Below are 25,768 nucleotides of genomic sequence, written 5' to 3' on the forward strand. Positions count from 1 at the left end.
TTGGCTGCAGGAATACTATATGCAAATAGGCCTAAATTGAAAAACCAACATTCAACATGCAATAATCGCATCTTACCAGAAAAAAGGCTTATACAGATAAAAACCAATACAAACTTGCCTCAAAAATTATTCATGATCTAGATTTGATTAACAGATATTAAATGACTTTGTCTCGCCAGGTTAAAGTGCTGCATGCCTTCACTTTGTGCCCTTTGAGCAGGTCTGCAGTAATTAGGTACAGTTCACTGCACTGGTCTAATTACAGCAGCGTGTGAGATGAGGGCAGCCTCTTCTCTGCATCCTGCATCCTCCTCATAGTGAGCTGGACCACAGCCAGACCTATAACGTAACCCCACCGCACCTTGATTCCTCGTACAGATCCCGTTGTCTCTATCTCGTGGCTTGATACAGTATTGCAGCAAGAAATCTAGTCCATGTTTGTGGGGAAAGATCTCATCGCAAAAACTCCAAAGGTGTGTTCTATCGTGCTTGACACTGTGAAAGAACAAGATTCAGCTGGATCTGTCTAACTGCTCCAGGAAAGAACATCAAATGAGCAGTTTAAGGTCGGTGTGGGGCAAATAAGTCGCTGTTCAGACAGAAATAGGTTATAACACTTTGTGTCCTGGTCTATGGAAATAGTCCGGTCAGATGCACTTTCACAGTGAATCAGTGCGCAGCAGGGACGCGTGCAGCACGGAGGCTGCCAGTCCTCACCATCCCTCCCATTGGCTGCAGCAGGATGCTCCGTGTCTTTCCCGTTTCCTTGATCCTCACATGCAACCGGAGCCGACGGAGGTTCGCAATGGAACGAGAGGGGGAATCTTCACCTGTAGATATTTTACATTAAACTGTGTTTCACCACCCCCAAGAAAAAAAAAACACACACGGCACATTTGAAGTAAATGCTCCGCGCTTTGGATATTGCATCGCTGTCCAGTCGCTGGAAATAACTTCATTATTCCAGTTTTTTTTTTTTTTTTTTTGCGGGCGACTGTCGCTCTGTCCTCCGGTTTGACGGTATACTGCAGGCTGTATGGAGGGATGTTGGCATGGCTTGCACCAGGAGAACAAAAACTTTGGTGTCCACATGCGTGATACTGAGCGGCATGACGAACATTGTTTGCCTGCTCTATGTCGGATGGGTCACTAATTACATCGCCAATATTTACATCAAAGTTCCGATGCCTTTACCGGAGAGAAAGTTAGAGGGTGACAAAAGAGGCGACACTCTCCGGATCATTGAGAGGCTTGATCGACTGGAGAATGTGGTCAACCAGCACATTCAAGGTAAAGCCTCTATCATTTTAACTCGCTGTATTTCCTACATTGCTCCACCTGCCCCCAAACCACCTGGGCTCCATCAAAAGAAAGTAATAGTCGAATAGCTTTAGTTTTAGAGTGCAGTCACGATGTTTGCATCCTCTGTTTTTGGAAATTGATACAGTAGGAACTTCTTTTGTCTGTTAAAGATCGGTTATTCGGAGGGTGTGATAGAGGGCAAGCGACTAGAAAAGCTGCACGGTCCCCATGAAAAGGATTAGTGAGCCAACATATTTAAGAAGGGCTCTACACAAGAGCTGAATAATTAGTTATAAGTAGGTTGCAATATAAGAATGTTTAATTATTATTACACAAATTAGATAAAGTCTTACTGTTGGGTGCAATTTAAAGTGTACAACATTGCTCATGGTTATTTACATCACATATCGCATTCATTTCTACTTAAATACATCTTGGACTGCACTCCACCTGTGTGACACAACATAATGCATCCTTACTGGGAGCCAGAATCCAATAAAGTGCTGGCAGTAGAAACATTCTGCATTAAAATGCAGGTACAACACAGTGTGATTAAGACTGGATCATTTTACACTTGATATTTTATCAAAGTTAATTTGGAATATTTCTGAAACTCTGCGTCTTCCACGTTATTTAATTAAAACGTGTTCCTTACTTTTAGGAATGTCTGGAATCCGTTTTCTCAAATTCCCTCAAGCCTCTCCTCCACTCCTGGTGTACAGTTTCTTTACACTTGATCTCACACACAGTTAATTTGTCTCCCCTCTGTGTCTTTAAAAGAACAATTCTTGTCATCACAGGGGGGCTCATTTTGGGCAGGTCCCAATCTGAAATGGCACAGAGCTGGAGTGGTGCAGAAGTGAAATGCAGACAGAAATCTACTCATGCTGCTTTGAGCAATAAGGGCTCTGTGCTAAACTCGGGTAAACATTCCTCCTGGAGGCAGGTCTCCATTTCAGCTCGGCACCCATAGGCATCTGCAGGGCGGAGCTTAGTTCAGGTGACTTACCACCAAACTTCATGTTTCAACTTTTTCTATTACTCTGAGAGGAAAGATCATTTCATGTTAGATTTGTGCTTAAAAAACAGCAGCATGGTCTCGGGGGGGGGGGGGAGACATTTCAACAGCGATGTCTCACTTTAGAAAGCCTTCATCTAACAGTAAAGATAATTATAAAAAAAGATTACTTTAAAAAAAACCTAACCCTGCCTGTAGCACCTCTAAAGCTCACGAGTTAACATGTGAGATCTCGGAAATGACTGCACCTGGCAAAGAAATAGTCCCACACATAACTCCCTGTCAAACCTCAACTTGTCTTTTTTACACTTTGATTTTGTACAGGTTTAACAAATAAGATATAAGATGTTAATTTGTGCATTTTTAAATGTGAATATTTTACCTTTGGAGAGAGCCAGGCTAGCTGCTTCCCCCTGTTTCCAGTCTCTATGCTAAGCTAACTGGCTGCCGGCTGTAGTTTCATATCTATCGTAAAGACATGAGTGGCATCAATCTGCTCATCTGTCTATTCCCCAAATGTTAAAGTCATCCTTTAAGAACTAGCCGTGGCTCATTGTCTTTTTATGCCACTTTTAAAACTAGGACAGTCAGTCAGCAGTTAGTTGTTTATTTTAAGTCATGCATATTAAACTTTCACTTGTTTCCACTTCTCTAGCAGTATGAGTTCATGCACAGTCAGCCATCATTATTTTTGGCTGCTTTGGGTATTTGTACGATAAATACAAGAAGTTGTCCATGCTTAAAAGTTTGGGAACGCGGTGTCATTGATGACAACAGAAGCTGCTAATGCTGGAGGAGACAGTTGATGTCATATTGGTGCACATTTGCAACAACAAAAACTTTTCCAGCAAAATGAGCATTTTTTTGATCATTTTAAGTACGAGCCATATTGTCTGGATTTCGCTGATAATTACTCTGACTGCATCCGCTGCAAATAGAGAGCCATAATCTGAGTGTATAAGTGGCCGACGGCGTCAACAGTCAGGGAGCTTCGGGCAGAGCCAGAGAGTCATTAGTATACTTACAACATCTCTAAAAATGCATCTTCCTCCTATATCACGCTGTGACACAAGTACAGAAATTGTATATCCTGGCTCTTGCATTCTGTAGCTCAGCACTGTGACTTGCACACTTACTGTAGTGCACTATTCACTCAACCACATGCACTTAGTTTTAGTGCACTATAAGACAGATATGAGCTCCCACACCACAGAGCAATACTGCATGTGAGAATGAAACATTTGCTGCTGCTGAGTCACTGTGGACAGTCAGAAGAGATGTCTCTGGTGTCACTCGGGGATGAGACAGAAATAGAAATATTCTTTTCTAACTGTATGATAGGTCTAGTTAAGTGGCCTGTTACCGGGACAAAGCAACGTGGCAACAGCCCATAAACCGACTGAGCTCTTTGTTGTATTAAGTACAGTCAGCCCAGGATAATTTATTGGAAAGTGGGACTGAGCAGGTTCACACACGCCCACCGTGAGGGCTGTTTGCTGTGCTCTTTGCATGCTATGTGACTGTCTATAAAAGACCTCCTCATACTTCAAAATGATCATTAGAGTTCTTTGTGTTTGCATACTTGTTGCATATACAGTAAAATAAGCACTTATATGTCTTAAACTCAGTTACAGCTGTGCAAATATTTGCATACTTTTGGATATTTATATTTCCTTATCAATGTATATATTATCTGTGTTTATTTTCTTATTCTTCTTCTGATATTTATTGGGTGTGTATTTGTTGACCTGGATGATGAGCTGTGGCATAATTCCCCTTGCAGGCATACATAACGTAGTAGTGAATAGAAGTGGACAGAGCTGCAACTAACAATTATTTAAATTAATTAAGACCATTGTTTTGATAAACCCTTTAGTCGATCAAACTTTAAAAAGAAGATATTACATTAAAAATGACTCGGAGCCAACTGTGGTGTCTTCTAATTTGTTTATTTTTTACTTGTTTATTTTTTCTGACTCACAGTCCAAAACCGGAAGATATTGTATTTACTGTCAAATGGGAAAAGAAAAACGGCACATCGTCCACATTTTAGAATTCCCAACCAAAATATGTGTGGCACCTTTCCTTGAAAAATGACTCAAACAAGGAATAAATTATTGAAATAGTCACTGATTCCTTTTCTTTCAATCAACTAATCGATTAATCAACAAATCATTGCAGCAGTAAGAATTTAAATGACTAGAGCCGGTGCCTCAGTTGAATAGTTTGTGTCCTTTCACGGTGGTCAGATTGAGTGTACAATATGTGTATGGATGTTATATGGTGTGACAGACATGCTGTTTTATGAGGATGTTGTTTATGAAAATGCAGCGTATCTCATTGCTTGCTTCGACCTCTGAGGATGTGTCAGCATGAAGTCTGATTGGATGGCCACGAGGCCTGCGAGAGACAATCATTAACACAGTGCTGATTTAGCGGCATATTATAGCCACAGCTCCCAAGATGACTTCGAGCTAATCCACCTGTCAAGTCAATTGAGAAGCTCAGCAAATCAGCGTTTCCGTTGATGCTCATGAGGACAGTTACATTGTGATATTTATCTGATGTGATTTTCCAGAGCGACAATGAGTGCAGCTGTAGAATCAACGAGTGAACTTTGAAAGCAGTATAGACGTGTGCAGATGTTTGTGTGCATGCTTGTGCGTGCAGGCTGTGGTATGCAGCTTGGGGAAGTACAAGTTACACTCCAGTTTCTGTGAAAGTGCTCAGTCATTTGGGAGAAAGAACAGTTAAAAGACTCTTTAGATACAGTTTTAGATGAAGGCAACCTTGTTTCTTACAAAGTAAATACCCATTTTTCTAATATTATTTCCCCCCTTACTATATATTAAGATGTCTAAATGAAGGTATTAAAATATATCATATTCAAATTTATCATGGCATAATCAGTATGCAATTACGGCAGTATATCACCATTACTTCTTCTGCAACACATTTTCATTTGGCAGCTCAGGAGCTTGTTTTCTTAATTTTCTTACAGATGCAGCATGATTATATATGTATTTATAGGTGATGATGATTATTTTGTAATTGAGTATTCTGTAAGCCTGTTCATGGGTTACGTTGACAGGTGATATTTACGCCACAGTAAAAAAGGAATTAGGGATGCCCTTCTCATAGTAGTTCATTGATTGGGTCTTACCTCTATAGTGGCACAGCATAATCAGTCAGAAAGACTCTAGTGGTCGTCAGCGTAATCTGGTTGGCTAATTAAGGTGAATGAGGGGCAGGTGTGCTGGCAGGTGATTGGGGAACGGCGGGAGCAGCTGAGGACTACTGCTGTGTGCAGAGGGAAGGTGGTCTCTGAAGGCAAAAACACGAAGTTGCCAGGCAATAATCTCCAGGATATATATCTTATACACTCAGTCCACTGTAATTGTTACACTCCAAACTGCTCAGTCATAAATTATACCTTTTATAAAAATAATATTGTTCAGTTTTCATTGACAATGTCAGAGAGGTTTTCATTTAACATCCATTTTTATTGTCCAGGTTGGAGTTGGCAGTGGTGTTGAAGTATACTGCATTATTTACAAAAATCTGAATATTAGAAACGCATTTCACAATAATGTCCAGTGCAACTAACAACACTAACTATGACAACGTTAACATAGAACTTAGACTGCTCTCTTTTGTGATAAATTAGCTTACAGGCTGTGTATTACAGGTGTCGAACAGTACAGGATTTTTGAGGACAATACCAATATTGATTTGAGCGTTAAACAATGCAACAAGTCAACAGCCTTGCTAGCGGCTCTGTGAGGCTGCAGGTAAAGCAGTGCTTTGAGCTAAATGCTACTGTCAGCCGGCTAACATGCTCACAACATCAATGCTAACACGCTAATGTTTAGGACGCACATGCATATGGGGTTGATGCAGGTGAAGCATTAAACAATCCTACTGATGATTTTCCACTTTTCCACCGATCAACAGTTGGTGGTAACGTATGGTGCAGATATACTGCAAAGTGCCTGTAAGTGTTTTATTAGGAAGGAAATGCTCTCAACTGGTTTGTTAGATCAGATAGGATACACACACTGCAACACGGGGAGTAGGCTTACAATGGAAGCACTCCATAGGGTCCCACTAATTTACTGTGGTAGCATGGTAATGATCAGTACGGTCGAGGCTGATTGCAACGTCATTCATTTTGCCTCAATTGTAAAATGTGAGGTACTTTGCAGTTAAAAAATTAACTAGTCAATACTCTCTGGTGGATAAACTAAGTGTCTGTACTGCAGTTTCACATGACATATTGACATAAAGCAATCTGTGGTCGGCTGATTCATCAATCTAGCTCCACTGTACAAAGATTATGTGTTTAAATAAAAACGTTGAGGGAATATTTCCATCCATTGGCAGAATTTCATGACTTATTCAGTAAACAACCAGGTAGGACTCTGAGCATATTTAGAGAGACAGAAAGCTCTATGCAAATTTGAGTATAATAGACCAAAGCCCTTAAAGCGAATTTTTTGTGAATTCCTCTCTGTACAGCGATAGTAATAATCTGTTGTAATAGAGTAAAGAGAAGAGACACTTGCAGTATACAGCCTGTAGGCAGTGAGAGAGAGAGAGGGAGAGTCTGGGCTGAGGAGTGGAAATATTAAACGATATTCTTGGTGGTAATTCCAATAAATCGAGAAGTTATTGAAATACAGGGATATGAATGCACTGGAGAATGTTTGGTAATGAAAACAATTAATTATTCTGACTCCAGAGGGCAACGTCATCACGAAGAGAATAAATTAGACGTGTAAAAGCCTCTTACAAGAGTGTCGATTCAAAAGGTCGTCCCCTGACAATTTCTACTAAATAGATCAGTTCACTATTGCAAATGTTCTCACTGTTGTTTTTTCCCCAGTGAATCTGTGCGGCCACAAAAAAAATAAATGAAAACATTCCTTGTAGTCAGACTGAAATCTGGTTTATCTGTGACTGTATAATGTTTACATTACATACAGCCATTTATCTGTATACATTGATACACAGTGATGTTCTGATATAAACTTACAGCTGCCTTCAATGATTTTTGACCAGTTTTTGACTCATGGAGCTTCAGTGAGGGCAGCAGCAGAAGTGAAGTGCTTTGTCACTTAATGCTTCCTAGATTAATCAGCAGTTGTTTCCGGGTTGTTTTTCTCTATCGTCCTCTGCACTTTCTTTCTCAGAATGACACTAAGTGAAGACGTAAGCTCAGGTTTAAACACACCCATGCCATTATTTAGAAAGTGTATCCATCTGCTGTGAACAAGTGTAGACTGTCATCTTTTTTCATGCAGTAGAGAGCACAGCAGTTTCTGAGGTAAGACCAGTTCTGACGACATGATCTAATCTGTCAGCACACGTTTTCTAATCCATTGAATTCATTCTGATTGCAAAAGTTGTTTGCTTCTTTTTGGGGGTGAAGCTGCAGATAGACAACTCTTCAAAATCTGTAACTGTGAGGTACAATCAATAAATGGTGTATAACTTCCCATCACAGTTTAATTCCCATTAGAATCTGAAGTAGTAACTGAGTAATGTCACTTCAAATACAACAGCACATTGTGTTACGTCATCTATAAACAATTACAAACAATTAGGGCTGAAAAATAACAATTATTTGATTTATCTAATCTGCAGATTCGTTTCTTGGCCACTCAATTTGTCTGTAAAGACTGTGATTTATATTTAAAATATATACATCAGAAATTTGAAGTGTTGAAAGGGACACAAAGAAATGTTTTATATTCGGAGTACTTCAGTAAGAAAATAAAGTTTAATGTGTAGTCTGTCCACAAAGCCTATCTGTTCCCACTCAAACCAAAAACGTCGATAAATTCATTAAAAATAACCTCTCAAATGTGACGATGTGAGTTGTGTTAACAGAAACAAGATTTTTCATGCATTAAAATTGAAGCTGCATGCTTTCCACTCTGCAGATCCGCCTGTCTGTAAGACAGTGGACTTCAGCTATTCGATTTGTCTTCAGTGCGTCTGCCGGTGCTGATGTGAGGTTACGATGGGGGAGGGTGGAGATGGATTACAGGGTGAGACTCGATGAGACAGAAGTGAATTATCGTGGCCTCGAAACGTGATTCATCAACGCTAACTATAATTGAGATCTTCTATCAAAATACATTTTCCCAACCTTCACTCATCATTAATCCATCGCTGATAGAAGAAACTCCAACTGTAGTGATCTGTCACGAATCATTGCATTTCAAATCCAGAAAAACCCCAGCAGAGATGGATGTTGTGTTTTTGTCCTCTAAAAAGGTTGTTGTTGAGGGACTTGCAAACCTCAGTTGCCCAAGTACTCTTGAATGCACCACCAATGTAAATTTAAATCTGTGTAGTTTATCACACTGAGATCTGTCCTCCTGTGATTTGTAATAATTGCAGAGGTTGACTGTGTTTTTCATCCCTTGCACAGTAAATCTGCCGGGTTTGTAATCTGTAAAATAAGAAATGAACAGGACAGGATTTGTGTCTCTGGAGGAGGTCGAGGGATTTTAATATTACATGGACTGAACAGTGATTTTAAGCTCGTATCTGCTTAAATGTAAGATATTTGTAGCTCTGCCCCACTAGATAATTACAGTCCCAATTTATTCTTTTTTTCTTCAGTGAATTTGTTATTTTTCTCATTGACCAACATCCATGGGACGAACTGTGGTTATGTAGAACCAAACTGTGTAGACGTTAGCCAAGTTGCATTGCTGTTATACGAATATAAGGAGTTTGTTCATTGAGATAGGTCCAATTAAACCACTGCAGAAGAAGAGGGCACAACAACACAATGGATTTCAAAGAGCTCAGTCAAACATATATGGCATTTCTGTTTGTGTCATGTATTGATTTGAGTCTTCTCATTGCTCCACACAGATCTGATGGTTTTGTCTGCTGCTTTTATTTTTTGTCTCTCCAAGCATCGGTTGATGTTTAAGTCACAGGCTGCATGTACGTCATGAGTTATTCACTTGGTCTGTTGCACATTGCACATTGTTGCATTTTGCTTTTATTGATTCACCAACTTCTCCAACTCTGCCAAGAGCAAAAACTTTCTTTGTGATATTAATACAGGTGGATGGAAACTTCCACGTGCTCACAGAGGTGGAAGTCTCTCTTCCTCACCACAAGCTTTTTATATTACTGTACTTTATGTACTTGCGCTTCAGATGCCAAAAGAAATTCCATGCAAATTTGGAGCCAGCAAATGACTTATTTGAACTATCATCAATCAGAGTGCACATACAATAAAGACAGAAGCAGTCTTCGCTGTTGACAGGGTGTGCAGGGTGTGCTTCAGATCACAAACAAGGTGCAGAAGACTTAGTAAATCTCGTTGTTAATCATATGAAGTCCCAAGCTAATTTTATTCAAATTTAAGTTGGGGTTTGAGATTAGCATTTCTACTTTCCATCTCAAACAATCCATCTTAAATTTAAAATAATTTAATCACAGCTCTCATTTACATACAGTATAATGCTTGAATTGTTATCATAGAAAAACGCAGTATGATGTGTAACAATGTTTTGTATACAGGCCTAAACAAGCCAAGCTTCACTGTCTATCTTTATCACATATGCAGAAACATAAAGAAACAAGAAGCTGTTGAATTGACCTTTTATATAATCCACTCTGCACAGGCTGCAGATGAGCGATGGTATTTAAATTGATTCAAAGTATGCATTCATATGAGAGTTCAAGGTTTCCTTTTCTAAACAGAAGTAACAGAAAGAGAAAACTGCTTTCAGACTTTTCATGGACAACATTGCAAGAAAACAAAAACCAGGAGAAAAGATTGAAAGAATATATATAAAAGATGAGAATTAATTTTTCAATACCTTACAGAGGGGAAATAAGCGTGATGCATGTACCTTACTCCACAGGGCCTTACCTTACTTTTCTGAACCTCATACACTAAATAAACTATTGTGAATGCTGGTATGATCAGTTTGTACAAATATAAGGTGGCACTATTGGTGAAAGTAGTAAGATTCATCGACTGAAAGTCTTCACATAAGCATCCCAAGTAAGAGTTTTTATGACTGAAAACGTTTCATCCTGTTAGTGAAATAAAGAGGTTGTAAAAGTGTTTTATTCCCCGAGTTCTCAAACCACTCAACCTTTTCCTCACAGGATAACATTTAAGACTGTACAGTCGTCAACGAGCATCTTTCCGTTACATGTGGAAACAAGTTTCTACATGACTCGGTTGTCCTCTGCTGTTGCTGACGTACGGAGTGTCAGATGCCTCATGGTCATGACAGACTGTGTGAAGCTACAGTATGAGGAGCCGGAGTCTTTCCTCCTGTTTTGAACTTGCTTGCTTTGGTGTGTAGATGTGTGATTTATAAGGGCGAGGCAGATCTCAAAACTCACTGTTTGGATCGTTTCACGGATTTAAATCACGGATTGGATCAGCATATGTGAATGGAGCAAATATTTCTTTTGAAAATGCCAGAAATCAAATGATTAGGAAATAAAAAATGTATTTTTATTGATAAAAAAATATTGTCATTATTAGTTATTTATGTATTATAAGCTGCTTAGAGCTAGTGTTTGGAAGTTAAACGGGTAAAGATTCACTCTCTAATATCTATTTCATATTGCAGTGAAAACATCTCTTTAAAACTATTCATTCAAGTTTCTCCCTAAAAACTACATTTTAAAAGATGACATTTGAACACATCATGAAAACATTATAATTTACCTTCACCCAATACTCATTTTTACTTAAGCCTGAGCCTGAAAGCATTATAATGGAACTCAATGGAACCTTGTTGCTGCTGCCAACTTTACTGGCTCTCCTTCTACCGATTTCAACCCAGATTTGTTGTTCACAATGATCTCAATATCAGGGATCGGCGACTGCAAAGCATTGATGCTGATCTCCTGATCGCATGTTACACCACAGCGATCTATAGCTGAAACAATTGGTCGATTAATCGATTCGTTCGTAGACAGGAAATTAATCTGCAACATTTTTGAAAAAAATGAAAGATGGAAGTCATTTTTCATGAAAAATTAAATAAAATTAGCTGGTTCCTGCCTCTGAAATGTGAAGATTTCCTGTTTGTCCATTATAATAGTAAAGTTAATTTCTTTGGATTTTGGGCTGTTTACACAAAAACAACTTTTTAAAGCAGGCACTTCTGGCTCTAGGAACTTGTGTCTGATTAAGAAATCCATAATCATAACAAAACATTGTGTTTTTATATCGCATTCATTTTGATTTTAAAACTAAAACTAAGCTGCAGTGTGCTCTTTTTTTCGTAAGACAGCACTCTAAAAGGTTTAGAAAGCTTCTCGATCTTCTGACAAAACATGACAGTGTGATACAGCCGTTAGGCAGTGCTTTGTCTGGCTGGTACAGTGGGCAGAGGTTGCCATCAGCAACCAGCCAGCAGCCATTCAGTCTGCCTGTTCTGAGGTGCAAACCAACACTGTGCAAAAACTGTCTTGTGCTTTTGTGGGGCATCTGCTGTGCAGTGATAAGGACCGAGCTGTTTCACTTTTCTTTGCAACACGGCACTGGATTTTTGAGCTAATTATATATCGTATTGTATTGTTATAGGAAGCCATGTGAGATAAAAATTCTCCCTCAACCTGTACGTCAGGACTGATGTTAGTGTGAGTGCAGAGCAGGATGTAAAACAAGGCTTCTTTACAAAGTGATGAAAAATGAAACGCAAGAGCACATCTGCTCCGCTCTGATTACAGAACTGAAACGCAGCGCAACTTAACTTTCAGATTTCTGTACTGAGAGCTCACTTTGCCAGCGCCTCTGAATCAGCAGCCTGAGGATCAACACGATCGCTGAGAAGTCCAGCGAGTCCATGCGAGGCCTGGGAGGACCATTTACCGTCGGTATGTAGTTTTTCTTGGTACTGCCTGGCAATATGGTAGTGGTGATCAAGTGAGTGGGAATAAAAATAGTTGTTAATACAAAACTTAAACTACAACAGGCTGAGGACCGGCTTTGTTAGCTGTTGCTTAGTTCCATCTGTAATTTGAGCGATGTCTGTGAGACTTGAACCAATGAGCAAAGTCCAATGTTTACATTTGCTTACAAAAAGTGAAATTTCACTTCACCTTTAACATGGTTGGAGCATTGAACTGTTTTGTAACAGACTCACAATACTGTGGTGTTTCTAGTGTTTCACTGGCTGCCTCTTTTCACTGGAGGCTTGATAAGCCTCATTACTGGTCTTTAGCTTGTTTTTTTCACCTTTAACGGGTGATGTGAGAGGTGCAACACATTTAGCCAGCTGCTTTTGCAAATGGAGACAGCCTGAGGCTATTGTTCTCCATTTCCTCATGAATGAGCATGCCAGTTCACACTTGCATCTGTCCTGTGAGGTTTTACTGACACCAATGATAATAAATCACATTTTTTTGCTAAATATTTTATTTTCCCAGTTTCTTTATTTCTCCTTTTAGTTAATTGTTGATGTTTTTTTATTGTAAGCCCTACTTTTGGATTAAAATCAGCTCCCTTTGTATTTTACAGTCAATGCAATGACAACAAAAAGTTTAACCACTGTAGGAATCACATTGTCCATTTTCCTTCATAGGGAGTGTAGAGCTTCTTTCAAAATCTTCTCTATGTATTAGACGAGTCCGGACCCAGACGCCGTTGTCTCCGGACCTGGACCTATAACCGATGCGGTGCGCTTCTATTTTAACTGGCGCAGCTTTTCTAGCCTTTACGGCACTCATTCAGTGGTCCAGGAAACATCACAACCATCTCACGTGATGCTACTCGGCCAATCACATATGTGCATTCTGATAAGCGTCGCCCTCGACTCGAGTGAGATATTCACACACATGGCATAGACGAGGAGAGAGAGCCAACAGTCGGAAAGAGTGTGTGAGTCAGAGAAGTTATTTCATATGGCCTTCTCTAAAAAGAGAAAAGTGGACAGCTTAACCTGAGCCTTTAACCAATAATGGACGGACTCTTTGTTTGTTCATTCGTCCCACGGGCAGTTCAACCAGTATGTCTCATTTGTTCAGAGACCGTGAGCAAATGTACCCACTCAAATCCAAAATGAAGGCACAGAAAAATAAATGCTGTAAACGGAGAGGAATAGAGCTGAAACCGTAGTTTCCATACGGACACATTCTCTGCATACAATTTTCTCTTTTTAGAAGATAAGAATAATTTGGATATCTTGGCTTTTTTGATTGACATCACTTCACACCTGAATTAAATACATTTAAATAAATTTTTCTAAAATGAAGTACTTTCTTTTAAGAGTCCCATTTTTCAAAAGCTTTCTGTTCTTTTTGTATCCAGTCCAATTTGAAATCTGACAATAAATATTGCTGATATATTATTCAATTGAATTCAATCAGTTGTTGACTACATACAGACGTTAATACAACTAATAGGCTCAGCTTCAATCACTGATGTTAAAAACCATAAACCAGGCCAGAAATCTGGGTGTAGTTATGGATTCAGACCTCAACCTGAACAGCCATATCAAGACAATTACAAAATCAGCCTACTATCACCTGAAGAATATATCAAGGATTAGAGGATTTATGTCTCAACAGGATTTGGAAAAACTTGTCCATGCATTTATCTTCAGCAGACTGGACTACTGTAACGGTGTGTTTACAGGTCTCTGTAAGAAGTCTGTCAGAAAGCTGCAGCTGATTCAGAACGCTGCAGCTCGAGTCCGCACTAAGACCAGGAGGGTGGATCACATCACTCTAGTTCTGAGGTCTTTGCACTGGCTTCCTGCCCAACAAAGAATTGACTTTAAAATCCTGCTGTTGGTTTACAAAGCGCTGAATGGTTTCGGGCCAAAATACATCTCTGATCTGCTGCTACCTTAACCATCCCGACCCCTTAGGTCGTCTGGGACTGGTCTACTTTCTGTTCCCAGAGTCACGACTAAACATGGAGAAGCAGCGTTCAGTTTTTCTGCTCCACATATCTGGAACAAAGTCCCAGAAAGCTGCAGGTCTGCTGAGACCCTCAGCTCCTTTAAATCAAGATTGAAGACTTTTCTGTTTGCTGCTGCCTTTAACTGAACCACATTCAAGGATATTACTCAATGTCCTGCATTTCTGCATTTTACTACTGTATTTTATTTCTTACACTGCTCTTTAGTGTTTTAATGACTGTTTTTAATGTTTCAATGAATGTTCTTAATTGTTTTTAAATCTCCCTTTCTTTTGCCTTGTGTTTTGATGGTTTTATGTGAAGCACTTTGAATTACCTTGTTGTTGAAATGTGCCATACAAATAAACTTGCCTTGCCTTGTATACACATGGCACTAATCATAGCGCAAGTTAGACAGTATTGTGATGTTCCGGAACCTTGATGAAATTCTCTCTAACTGGACCTCGCTGAATTTTAATTGAATACCCCTGCTCTAGATTACGTTGTATTTTTCAGTCTGTAACATTTTGCCTTTCAACACATCAGCAGTTCATGGTTAGACAGACATTGTCATATCCATCAACGACGCAGTTGCTCTCAATCAATTGAATCTCTGCACCATTATTGTGTGCACTTCCAGTCCTAAAAACAGTCCAAATGACAGAAGTGTAGTTACTGGTTGAAATGAAAATCTGTCTGTTGCTGTGGTTTGAGTTAGGAAACTATCCATTGCACACATACAATAGGCTAATGCTGCCACTTTTAAAACATTCAAAATAAACTTTACCTATTGTGAAAAACATTTTCTATGTTTAATTTCCACAGAATAACTTGATTCCGTTTCTGAACCTTCAGTCCATCATTCTGTCTTTGATTTCCACATCTCTCAATTTACAGGATGCCATGTTTGTTTGTACATGAAAGAGATGGAACGGAAGAGAGGAAATAAAACAACAGATGAGATAAAAGGAAACCTCAAAGGCCTCATTAAAACATCTCTCCATTAAAGGCAAAGGCGTACAACAAATAAGGACAGTACCTGAGCTGAAAAGCAAGTGTAGCAGATATCAACCAAATGAAATAACCTGTAAAATAACAGACACAATAATTCAAGCAACATACATTGGGTACGGAAAGTATTCGACCTCATGATTCTCATTTGCTCTGACATGCACTGTGAGCTGTAAGGTCTTATATAGACAGGTGTGTGCCTTTCCTAATCAAGTCCAATCAGTTTAATTAAACACAGCTGGACTCCAATGAAGGAGTAGAACCATCTCAAGGAGGATCAGAAGAAATGGACAGCATGTGAGTTAAATATGAGTGTCACAGCAAAGGGTCTGAATACTTATGACCATGTGATATTTCAGTTTTTCTTTTTTAATAAATTTGCAAAAATTTCTACATTTCTGTTTTTTTCTGTCAAGATGGGGTGCTGAGTGTACATTAATGAGAAATAAAATGAACTTTTTTGATTTTAGCAAATGGCTGCAATGAAACAAAGAGTGAAAAATTTAAAGGGGTCTGAATACTTTCCGTACCCACTGTAGATGAAAACAGAGCTGATATAAATGCTTATGTCATGTGATTCGTATCTTGTTTCAAATCAGTGTAGTGGGAAATGGCCGACACAGAAGTCAAAGACCTTTGATAAGATAAACATAAGCGTATTTATTTTGTTCCTGTTCAAAATATCAAGCATCACCATGTGCCATGCAGGGCCATGAGTATGCAAGACAGCACCAGCTGATGTAGTGTTTGGTTGAAGTGGAAACCTGTCCACATTTGGCCCTCGTTGAAAACGGTTGATTTAAATGATGTTTCTCCTTAATGAGATGAGACTTCTAATTGCAGTAATGTATCAACAGTGTGATGGCAGAAACACAATCTTAGGAAAATGAATGACCAGTTAAATGTGTATTTTGTTTTTGTATTTTTTATAGAATTTTTCAGCTCCTGGGTTTGACAACAACGTTTTCAAGCTGGTTTTATCCGTCTTCCACAGGCAGCTCTGTCTGCAGTTTGACCCACAGATCATTTCTCCTCCTCTGAACAGAAATGGGGAAATCTTGATTGATATCGTTGTCCAGGCCTTCGGCTAACTTGCAGATGTTGGGAATGGATAGTCGGTTATCAAACCTTAAGAGCTACAGTCATTATTCGTCTGAGTCTATCTACCCCATAAGCACATTGTATACTCCGCAGCATTTGTCTCACTTTCTCTCACTTCACTTTCTTGTCAGCCTCCCCAAACACATTAATGTTACTATTAGCTCTTTTTTTTAACCCACAGCAATGGACCTCATGCAGCACCCTCCTCTTAAATTCCTTATATATGGTCACTTCATTTTATATTAATAATGTTGATTGACGAAGGTGCTACGATTCTTTATCGCACATAGGTTTGGTGGGGTGTCGAGGTGGATGGTGGGCGTAGAAAGTGCAGGATTTTGCCACTGGAGACGGGTTCATATCTAATGCTTTGCTTAAGGTTTGGGAAAAGTGTTTTTTTTTGTTAAATAATTCACAAAGTAAACACATAATATTCTGCTTGAAGGCACTCCTTATTTGCTGTAAGTTCCAGTCTTACCTGACGTGAAATGTCTGTATTCAACTTTTGCGGCATGGAGTAAGTTTGCACTTTTACCTTTTTCTTCATTGTTGCTGTGAGTTCCTGAACATAATTCTCAAAAAAGGAATATAATACATTGCATGGGAACGGTTTGCAAATAGGTTCTGTAGCCACACATATTTACTGTTGAAATAGTAGTAAATGAATGTCAATTTTAGGAGACAGTGTGTGTGTGTGTGTGGGCGTGTGTGGGTCTGGGGTGAGAGAACATGATCTGTAATGTGAGTGCTTTTAATTACAGTCTGAAGGTGTCTGAATTATACAAATAGTCAACTGTTCAGCGGAAACTGACTTATGTGGACGTCTAAAGGATTCCCTCAGTTTTAGTCAGACTAACATTAAAAAGCCGATGAGAAACCTGTTTTGCGTGTACATGGCTAGAAGAAATATATCCAGGGAAATCAGGATCGTCTGATCTCTTAACCCGATTACAGAAGCCAGGATTCTCGTATACATGACTTTTCACACATCGGGCAACTGCGGAAAGGTGTAATCTGAATACTTACGTGCATGTAAACACACTGAGTCAGAGCCGCTCAGTAATTGCACCAAACATGTAAGAACATTAAATGTTCTCCTGTTCACTTCCTATTCGGGATGGTGTGAATGGTACATTTGTGAATGCGGTGTGCCGTTTGTCAGCTCTTCTATCAGCACAAACCTCAGGAGACGAGCTGCTTCTTGAATAGAGACTCTCACAATAGCTGTGGTTGTTAAGTGACCTGTGCCTTATTTCACTCAAAACTCCTCGAATGACAATTCAAGGAGCTTTCCACCTGAGTAATTGATCAGCTGGCCACAGAGGCCATGATCAAAAACAAAACATAAAGTAAAATACTGATATCTGTGTCTGCCATCCAAATCCATGTAGACTTCATTACTATAGAGCAGAGACTTCTATTACATGCAGCGGGTAATAACAAGAAAAACTAGACCGTGTTTTAATGATTCTGTTACTACTTTTCAGTGAACATACTATGTCAAAAACTTTCACACTTCTTAAGATCCTTTGCTATTCATTAAAAAAATATCTTTCCCATTGTAGATGAACATGTTTGTACAACTTGACTGGGATTATTTGCATTGCTATGAAAGAATAGTTAAATATGGAGGAAAATAAATTCCCTGAGAACCCAGTTGGCCTTCTGTTGAATAGGTCTAGTTCTTTCACCAAAGACCAAATATTTTATGAATATGTAACAATCACTGACAGACCCAGACTTCTTGTTCTTTAAACTTGCTGTTCTTATCACGAAAACATGTTATCAGAGGAATTGGCTGCCAAGCCTTTCTTAATTTTGATCCGTAAACCGTTCCTCAGTCAAGTTTGTTAAAGCCTTTAGTTTAATCTGATGGATCAGGAGAGTTTCCTTCTGAATTTAAATGTAATCGTGATTATGTGGTAAATTAAAAAAAGTTTTGCGGTTTTCATTTTCTCGCTGTGTCACACAAACACGTGCTAATTGGTTTTTAGCCACATTTGCATGCTTCGCTCTGGGGATGGCAATGTCTGTTGGTTGGTTGGAAATATCTCAATAACTGTTGGATGGAGGGAGGAACAGTCCCCAGAGGATTAATCCTTCTTACTCCGGTGATCCTCTGACATTTTCTTTAGCGTCACCAACACGTTAAATGTTGTAATTTATCTTGACAAATTCCTCAGCATCCACTAAGTGGATTGGCAGAAATTATTATGCAGATATTCATAGTTCCTGGACAATGTATCCTAATGACTTTGGTGACTATAAATTTGATTTGTTGTTGTGAGTGAAATGTCTCAACAACTAATGGAATTAAATTTGGTTCACACATTTATATCCCTCACCTCCCCCCCGATGATGAATTGTAATTTTAATGACCTGCTGACGTTTCCTCTAGTGCCACCATCGGAATAAATATTTCAATTTGTCCAACCAAAACTTTGGTTTATAACAAAATACCTGCAAAATCGTTGACATTCTCATCAGCCTCAGCTGTACTGTGGCCTCACAGCCATAGTGGGCTGTAAGCTCTTATTGTTGTTTGGCTTGTTAAGAGGATATTTTACTAACGTGAATACACACATTTGTTTATGTGTGAGTTATTTACTCCAAACTAGTTTGATAGAAAGTTCAGAATACAGTGGAAACAATGGACATCACAATAAATGCACTACAACACAGTATTAATGCCTCTGACACGTTACTTCAAACCCACTTTTTGCCATTTCCATTCAGTTCATAAGGGAGGCTGAAATATTTCAAGATTTGTGATTGTGTTTTGCGATCTTCAGTCTAGCTGGATAATGGGCACAGTGTTTGTGTCCAGACAGGAGAATTTAGTGGAGCTTCCCGAGCTTCTGACTCAGACGATTCTGATTACAGTGTCCGAGAACAGAGCCCCAGGAGAGAAGAGGCTGATGAGTGAGAGCTGGAGGCAGAGGCAGAGCAACGGCCACGGAAACACCTTGAAACGTCCTGAACACAGTTTAATGGCAAGAAAAGAAAAAATGCAGGATCTCTGTATAGACACAGACACCACCACACACATCTAGTGGGTCACAAGTGATGATTGACAGGGAGTATTTCTGTATGAGTATATCTACTCACTATTTACTATTTAAAAATCTCACAGTGAACACAATTCAAAGTTGATTAAAAAAAATGTATCTCCATTCATAACTCAATTATATTAATATGTTCTGAATGTAGCTCTTACTTGCCAGGGTGTGTGGCTCATTATTGCGTTACTGAACGCTCTGAAACACAGAAAATCAGTTTGATAGAAAATACACAAACACATAGGTCTTGGTTGAAAAATTCCAGGGGTTATACTTTAAAACATCATTGTAAATATTTGGTATCAGCTAGGAAAGAGAGATGCCCTCAGTGATAGATTAATGGCCTTCTTCTCCCTGTACTTTTCCATGGCTTGGGCTCCATCAGTTTATTTTTCTGCTCTCAGATGAACTCTCTGAAATATTTTTGATTTATATCCTACGTGGACGTGTGCTTTTCTGAGAGGAGGCTACACCTCAGACTCAACTTAATAAAGAAAACAACTCGCACTAAAGGACAAATAATGTTAAGCGTGGGGCATAGATACAGCTTGCAAGATAAAAAATTGAAAAGATACAGTGAAGAAGCACTTTTTTTTCACAGGCTCAGTGCAGAGGAAGTGAGATCTGATAGGATGTTACAGAAAAGGCATCTCAGATGACTGAATTTAATGGAATAACAAATCCAGCTTTTCAAGTTGAGCAGTGAGAATGAGAAATGTGGCGCAGGAGCAAAATGTCCACAGCTTGATCTCAAATAACGTCAGTGCTGTCTCCTAATATCTGATGTTGTTCCAAAGAAGGAAAATATTGTAGTTAGTTGCTCAGAATTTGTCAGCGATAATGACATTGAATTTCTAGAGGAGAATTCTTCTCCTAAAAGAGGAAAACGCACAAAGAAAGCCTTTGTACCCTTCTGAAGGGCACGAGTGATCTCAACACTTTAATGAGGAGAAACGAACAAAAGGGCTAGAGATGACAAAAGCCGCTGCAAGTAAACATGACCGCCCTCCTAAAATCTGCCACTGAATATCCCCTCATGGTAATAAACAAAGAGAAAGACAAAGCCACACACCCCTCTTCTCTTTAAGAGGAAATGCCAGTGTGACGTGCAAGCCACTGATGCGTCCTAATGAGAGCCAGTCACAGAGGCCCATACAGCACCTATACAGTGGTGGACTCTGCCCCACCCAGTAAACACACTAATTGGTTATTAGCTGTATTTACTGTCACTACGTTGAGAGTACTGTGAGAGAGGATTATAAATGTGCAGTATAAGTATGCACAGCAGATCAAAGTCGGTGTGTAAGAGCTGCCATGTTCTGCAAACACAAGAATCTGCTTCATGATACACTTTGACGTGAGCGTGTAGGTAGACTGGTGGAGCTCCAGATGTCAAGAGTGCCATGCACCATGAACACAGTGACTCTCAGCTGTGAACATTGTTTAAAGTGTTTAGTCATTTTGTAAGTAACCCAAAAATACTTCTGCAACGCACCTCACTAGCAGATTGGTATCCATTTGTCCCTTTCTGTTGACTATTTTAAGGGCAGGTTTCAGTTTATTTAACCTTCATTGATCACATTTTTTAGTCACTCAGTGTCACCATGACAAGATGTTAAGAAACAGTTGTCTATGTACACATCCAGCAGACACAAAACAACATTAGTATTCATTTGGAGTTGTGTTTTTTTGCTCCATTTTGTTCGCCACCAACTCCTGAGATAATCGTCTATCTATTTAGCTGCTAAATGCTCCACAATGTTCACCAGCTCGTCGCTAACTTTGTGGGTGTTTGTGCTGGCCAGGTTTATCAGAGCTTTTTCCACTGCCTGCTGCTGCTGGAAAAAAAGATTGATGAGAGCAGTAAGAGTGAAACAAATCAGTATATTTGCAGCCGGGAACAGTAAAACATTCTGTAGACCTCAGAGGAATTGCAGAGTTGTGATTCTCTGCAGCGTAAGCGACACCTGTCAAATTGAAACATTCCTTTGACATACTGTTAATGTTTGAACGTTGATTAGCACAGCTCTAAATTTGATGTCGTATGATTTCAAATTAAACAAGTCTTGTCACAAGGACTGGTGTCATCTTATTCAATCAAAATTTGAGGAAGATGTGTGCATCATTATTCATAGCCTATATTTTACCACGGTTTCCTTTGCCGAATGCTTTACACGTTGCACGTCTTGACACAACATGGAATAAAATGCATGACTTTTAGAATTTATCCCCAAAACAACAAATACTAATGTAGTTAACGAAAACCAAAATGTTCTCACATAAAATAAGATGGGTTATTCGTAATGTATACTGATGTATTCATAATCTGGCATTTAAGGCAAGAACAGCAGGCCAAGTAGACCAACATGCAGTAAATACTAACACCTGAACGTGATGCTGATCACATTCCTGGGGGATTGACTGACAGGTAGCCTGCCTGCAGAATAGCTGCGGTGATGAAAGGCAGTATATGAATGACTGTTTAAAAAAGCGCACTGACCAGTTTCCTCCAGTCTTTAGTCCGGACTGTGGACGAGCCGGAGGCTGTTTCTTCCGAGATCTAAGACCCTCACGTGCTGGCTCTTGGGGGACCTGAGATGTAATTTAAAACCAGTCGATGCCATGATCAATTTAATGTTTAGAATTGATTTCAGACCTCACAGACAGCCAAATGCAGAGATGATGAAACAGGACTAATATGATTTTGTCATTTAGCTTCAGTTAGGAGCCTATCAGCAATACTTCCTGCCACCTGCAGCTAAAGCGGTTAAAGCAGGAACGGAACGAGATGAAAGCATGACTCACCATGTGGCTGTAGGATAACACAACAGTAGTTCTGGACTGAAGCACAGTTGAACTTGTCTCTTCACCTGCAAATATGTTAGAATAGAAAAAAAAACACAACAAGCTACACATTTACGCAAGTGTAGTTGAGAGAGGTGGAAGGGGAGCCGTCTGTGTTCACCTGTTACAAAATGCAAACTGGTGTTTTTTTTCTAGTAAGTACTTTTATGCGAGTACTCTGAAGAGATCGCAACATGGTGAAGGGGAATCATGTCGCTGTGAGTTGCTGTCGAAAAACAACAACTTTGTATGCTTTTAACGCAGGGCTGTTTTCAAAGGATGCTTTTGCAATATTAAATATATATACTTTTTTAGGAGTAGAAGTGAAAGTAGTCATTGAAATTACTACTTGAGTAAGAGAACAAAAGTATTTACTGAAAAATAATACTTGAGTGGCAAGTCTTTTATTTGATAAAAGTTCAAGAAGTGAACATTCATTTGTGATAAATCGACAAGTCACAAGTAACCTGCCACATATGCACCGGACAATATTCACAGGCTGTACCTCTTAAATGTGTCAGCAAAATATTAATATTATACTCAATATGTAAAGATTTAATTATTAAAGATGAATTACATTATTTGCTTGTTTTCCATTATTATATGATTTGGCAAATGAATCAGCAAATCGTGTGTTTGTGTCTCATAGTCTGTTATGTCACAAAGTAAATATAAAGAGTGTCAGCATGTTAAAGTGTCCTTAAACTTTGATCATTCCAGTTTAGATGTCCCAAGTCCCAGTTCCCAGACAGCCACAGATCACATCCACATCTCTCCAATCACATGAAGGCAATAAGATTAGAGAAGTGGACGATTCGGTACAATTTACTCAAAAAGGTTTCTTGAGCTCATGTAAGAAAGTAAATGTAACTGTTACTACCCGCCTACAGACTACTAGATTTGAATCCAAATGTTTGCAGACTTATTGTGTCATTTATATTTAAGTGAACTAATTGTCACGGGGTGTGAGTGTGGACCCAAATGCAGGTACAGACCAGGGATTATAGGTGAAAGGTTTATTGACAGGAAACCAAGGGGGGGGGGGAAATGACCAGAGCACAGCGGGAAAATCCAGGGAGGGTGAGGGTGGAATCCAGGCAGGAGGAGGTAGGGTAGGGCAGGCAGACTGGGGAACCGGGAGGATGAAAAAACCGCAGGAACAGAGAGACAGGGTTAAAGCACTGAAAAAACACTTGGGAGAAAACTCTGAATTATCTTCAAACAGAGCGGCCAAGAACTACTAGCTACCACGTGAGCTGTAAACAGCGATCTGGCGAAGAGTGGATGAAGAACCGGGGTAGATATACTGTTGGGTTGATGAGTTGATGGAGTGCAGCTGGTTTGACTGGGCAGGTGAGGTGAGTTGTAATTAGGAAGCCGGGAGGAGACCAGGTCGGAGCCCTGCCCATATGATACACACACACACACAGGAGAAGCAGGAGGCACGGCCTGGCCGTGACAATAATAGTGTTTAGAAGACCAACTAAATCATTTTAGCTTTCACAATTTACCATTCTTGAATACTATATGTCATTTGTAAACACAATTTTTTTAATTATGTGACCAAGGGGAAGAGTATACAGACTGAAAAGCATTGTACAGATGACAGAACGTCAGTGAAATACACAAGTAATGTGTGCTGTGTAGCAGTGATAGAGAAGAGCATGTCTTGTGCTTACCAGGCCGGTCACACAATGTGTTCAGATTGTTTATCTGCACTGTAGGTAGATAAACAATATTATCGATCATTACGATCTTTGCCAACAAAGTGTGCACTACAATGGCAGAGGACTAAACTTCAGCAATATTTGCATTGTGTGAGGATATATCCATCCATCCATTTTCCTCCGCTTATCCGGGGTCGGGTCGCGGTGGCAGCAGGTCAAGCAGGCCGACCCAGACCTCCCTCTCACCGGCAACATGTTCCAGCTCATTCTGGGGGATCCCGAGGCGTTCCCAGGCCAGCTGGGAGATGTAATCTCTCCAGCGTGTTCTGGGTCTTCCCCGGGGTCTCTTCCCAGTTGGACGTGCCTGGAAAACCTCCAGTGGGAGGCGTCCAGGAGGCATCCTGATTAGATGCCCGAACCACCTCAGCTGACTCCTTTCAACGCGAAGGAGTAGCGGCTCTACTCCAAGCTCCCTCCTGATGACCGAGCTCCTTACCCTATCTCTAAGGCTGAGCCCGGCCACCCTACGGAGGAAGCTCATTTCGGCCGCTTGTAGCCGCGACCTTGTCCTTTCGGTCACGACCCAGAGTTCGTGACCATAGGTGAGGGCAGGAACGTAGACCGAGTGGTAAATTGAGAGCTTTGCCTTCCGGCTCAGCTCCCTCTTCACCAAGACGGTCCGGTGCAGCGCCTGCTTTACTGCTGCAGATGCACCGATCCGTCTGTCGATCTCCCGCTCCATCTTACCCTCACTCGTGAACAAGACCCCGAGATACTTGAACTCCTTCGCTTGAGGTAGGCACTCCGTCCCCACCTGGAGGGAGCAATCCACCGGTTTCCGGCAGAGCTCCATGGCCTCAGATTTGGAGGTGCTAACTCTCATCCCCGCCGCTTCACACTCGGCTGCAAACCGCCCCAGTGAATGCTGGAGGTCACGATCCGAGGAGGCTAACAGGACCACATCATCTGCAAATAGCAGAGAAGCGATCCCGAGACCCCCGAGACTGACGTTCTCCGCCCCCAGGCTGCGCCTAGATATCCTGTCCATGAAAATCACGAACAGGACCGGTGACAAAGGGCAGCCCTGGCGGAGGCCAACACCCACCGGGAACGTGTCTGACTTATTGCCGAGAATGCGGACACAGCTCCTACTGCAGTCGTACAGAGACGTGTGAGGATATAATTGTATTTAAATACTTAAAATAGTTATCAAATTGCAGGATTATTCAAGTAAGATAGCACGTGATTTAATATAACTTTAAAGGAAATGAGGAGACAGGAACAGAAGTTCAGATATCGACATGTGAAGCTGTTGTTCAGACGTGTAGTCTTGAGCTGCTCGGCAGGAAATGCATTTGTAAAACTGGTGAATGTGGCGGAATGACGAGGATTTTCTGCACTATTGTCAAAACCGCCTTGAACGTGAAAAGTTTTCAAAACACTTGATCTCTTTTAGCTGACAGCTGCTTTGATATCAAGTTGTAGAAACACCGGTATGTCTTGAAATTCTTATGTGGATGATTTTTTTTTTTTACAGACTGAAGTCTACGACAAGGTCTTCTCCTCCCTCTCAGTCGGTGTCAGACTGAATATACAATGAATATTTTGACTGCACCACAGCGTTTGATGTTGTGGCTTCATGCTCAGCTCTCATTATTTTGGATGCAAAATGACACAATGACTGAGGATGAATTGCAAAAGTGTCTGCTGTAATTGGAGGGTATTTACAGATGGTGAAATCTGTGGAACAAAGAACTACAGACTTGTTTTTAAATGGTTGTCTGGTGTCGAGGTCAAACAGGGATCATCATCTGATTAAAACCATAATCGCTTGTCAGTTGTAGTTTGTAGTTAAATACCT

At 40.1% G+C, this 25,768-nt stretch overlaps 1 protein-coding gene across 1 annotated transcript in view; it reads left to right on the forward strand.

Annotated features, from left to right (window-relative positions):
- Positions 1–506: 506 nt before the first annotated feature.
- The window catches only part of galnt18b (UDP-N-acetyl-alpha-D-galactosamine:polypeptide N-acetylgalactosaminyltransferase 18b), a 76,929-nt gene continuing 51,667 nt past the window's right edge, over positions 507–25,768 (forward strand). The window contains exon 1 of the mRNA XM_031846149.1: positions 507–1,290. Within this exon, the coding sequence (XP_031702009.1) occupies positions 1,053–1,290 (238 nt within the window). The 5' untranslated portion in view covers positions 507–1,052. The remainder of the gene's footprint in view (positions 1,291–25,768) is intronic.

This window comes from Anarrhichthys ocellatus, unplaced genomic scaffold, assembly GCF_004355925.1.
Source record: "Anarrhichthys ocellatus isolate YVR2014 unplaced genomic scaffold, GSC_Weel_1.0 scaffold6, whole genome shotgun sequence".
In the NCBI taxonomy this organism is placed as follows: Eukaryota; Metazoa; Chordata; class Actinopteri; order Perciformes; family Anarhichadidae; genus Anarrhichthys; species Anarrhichthys ocellatus.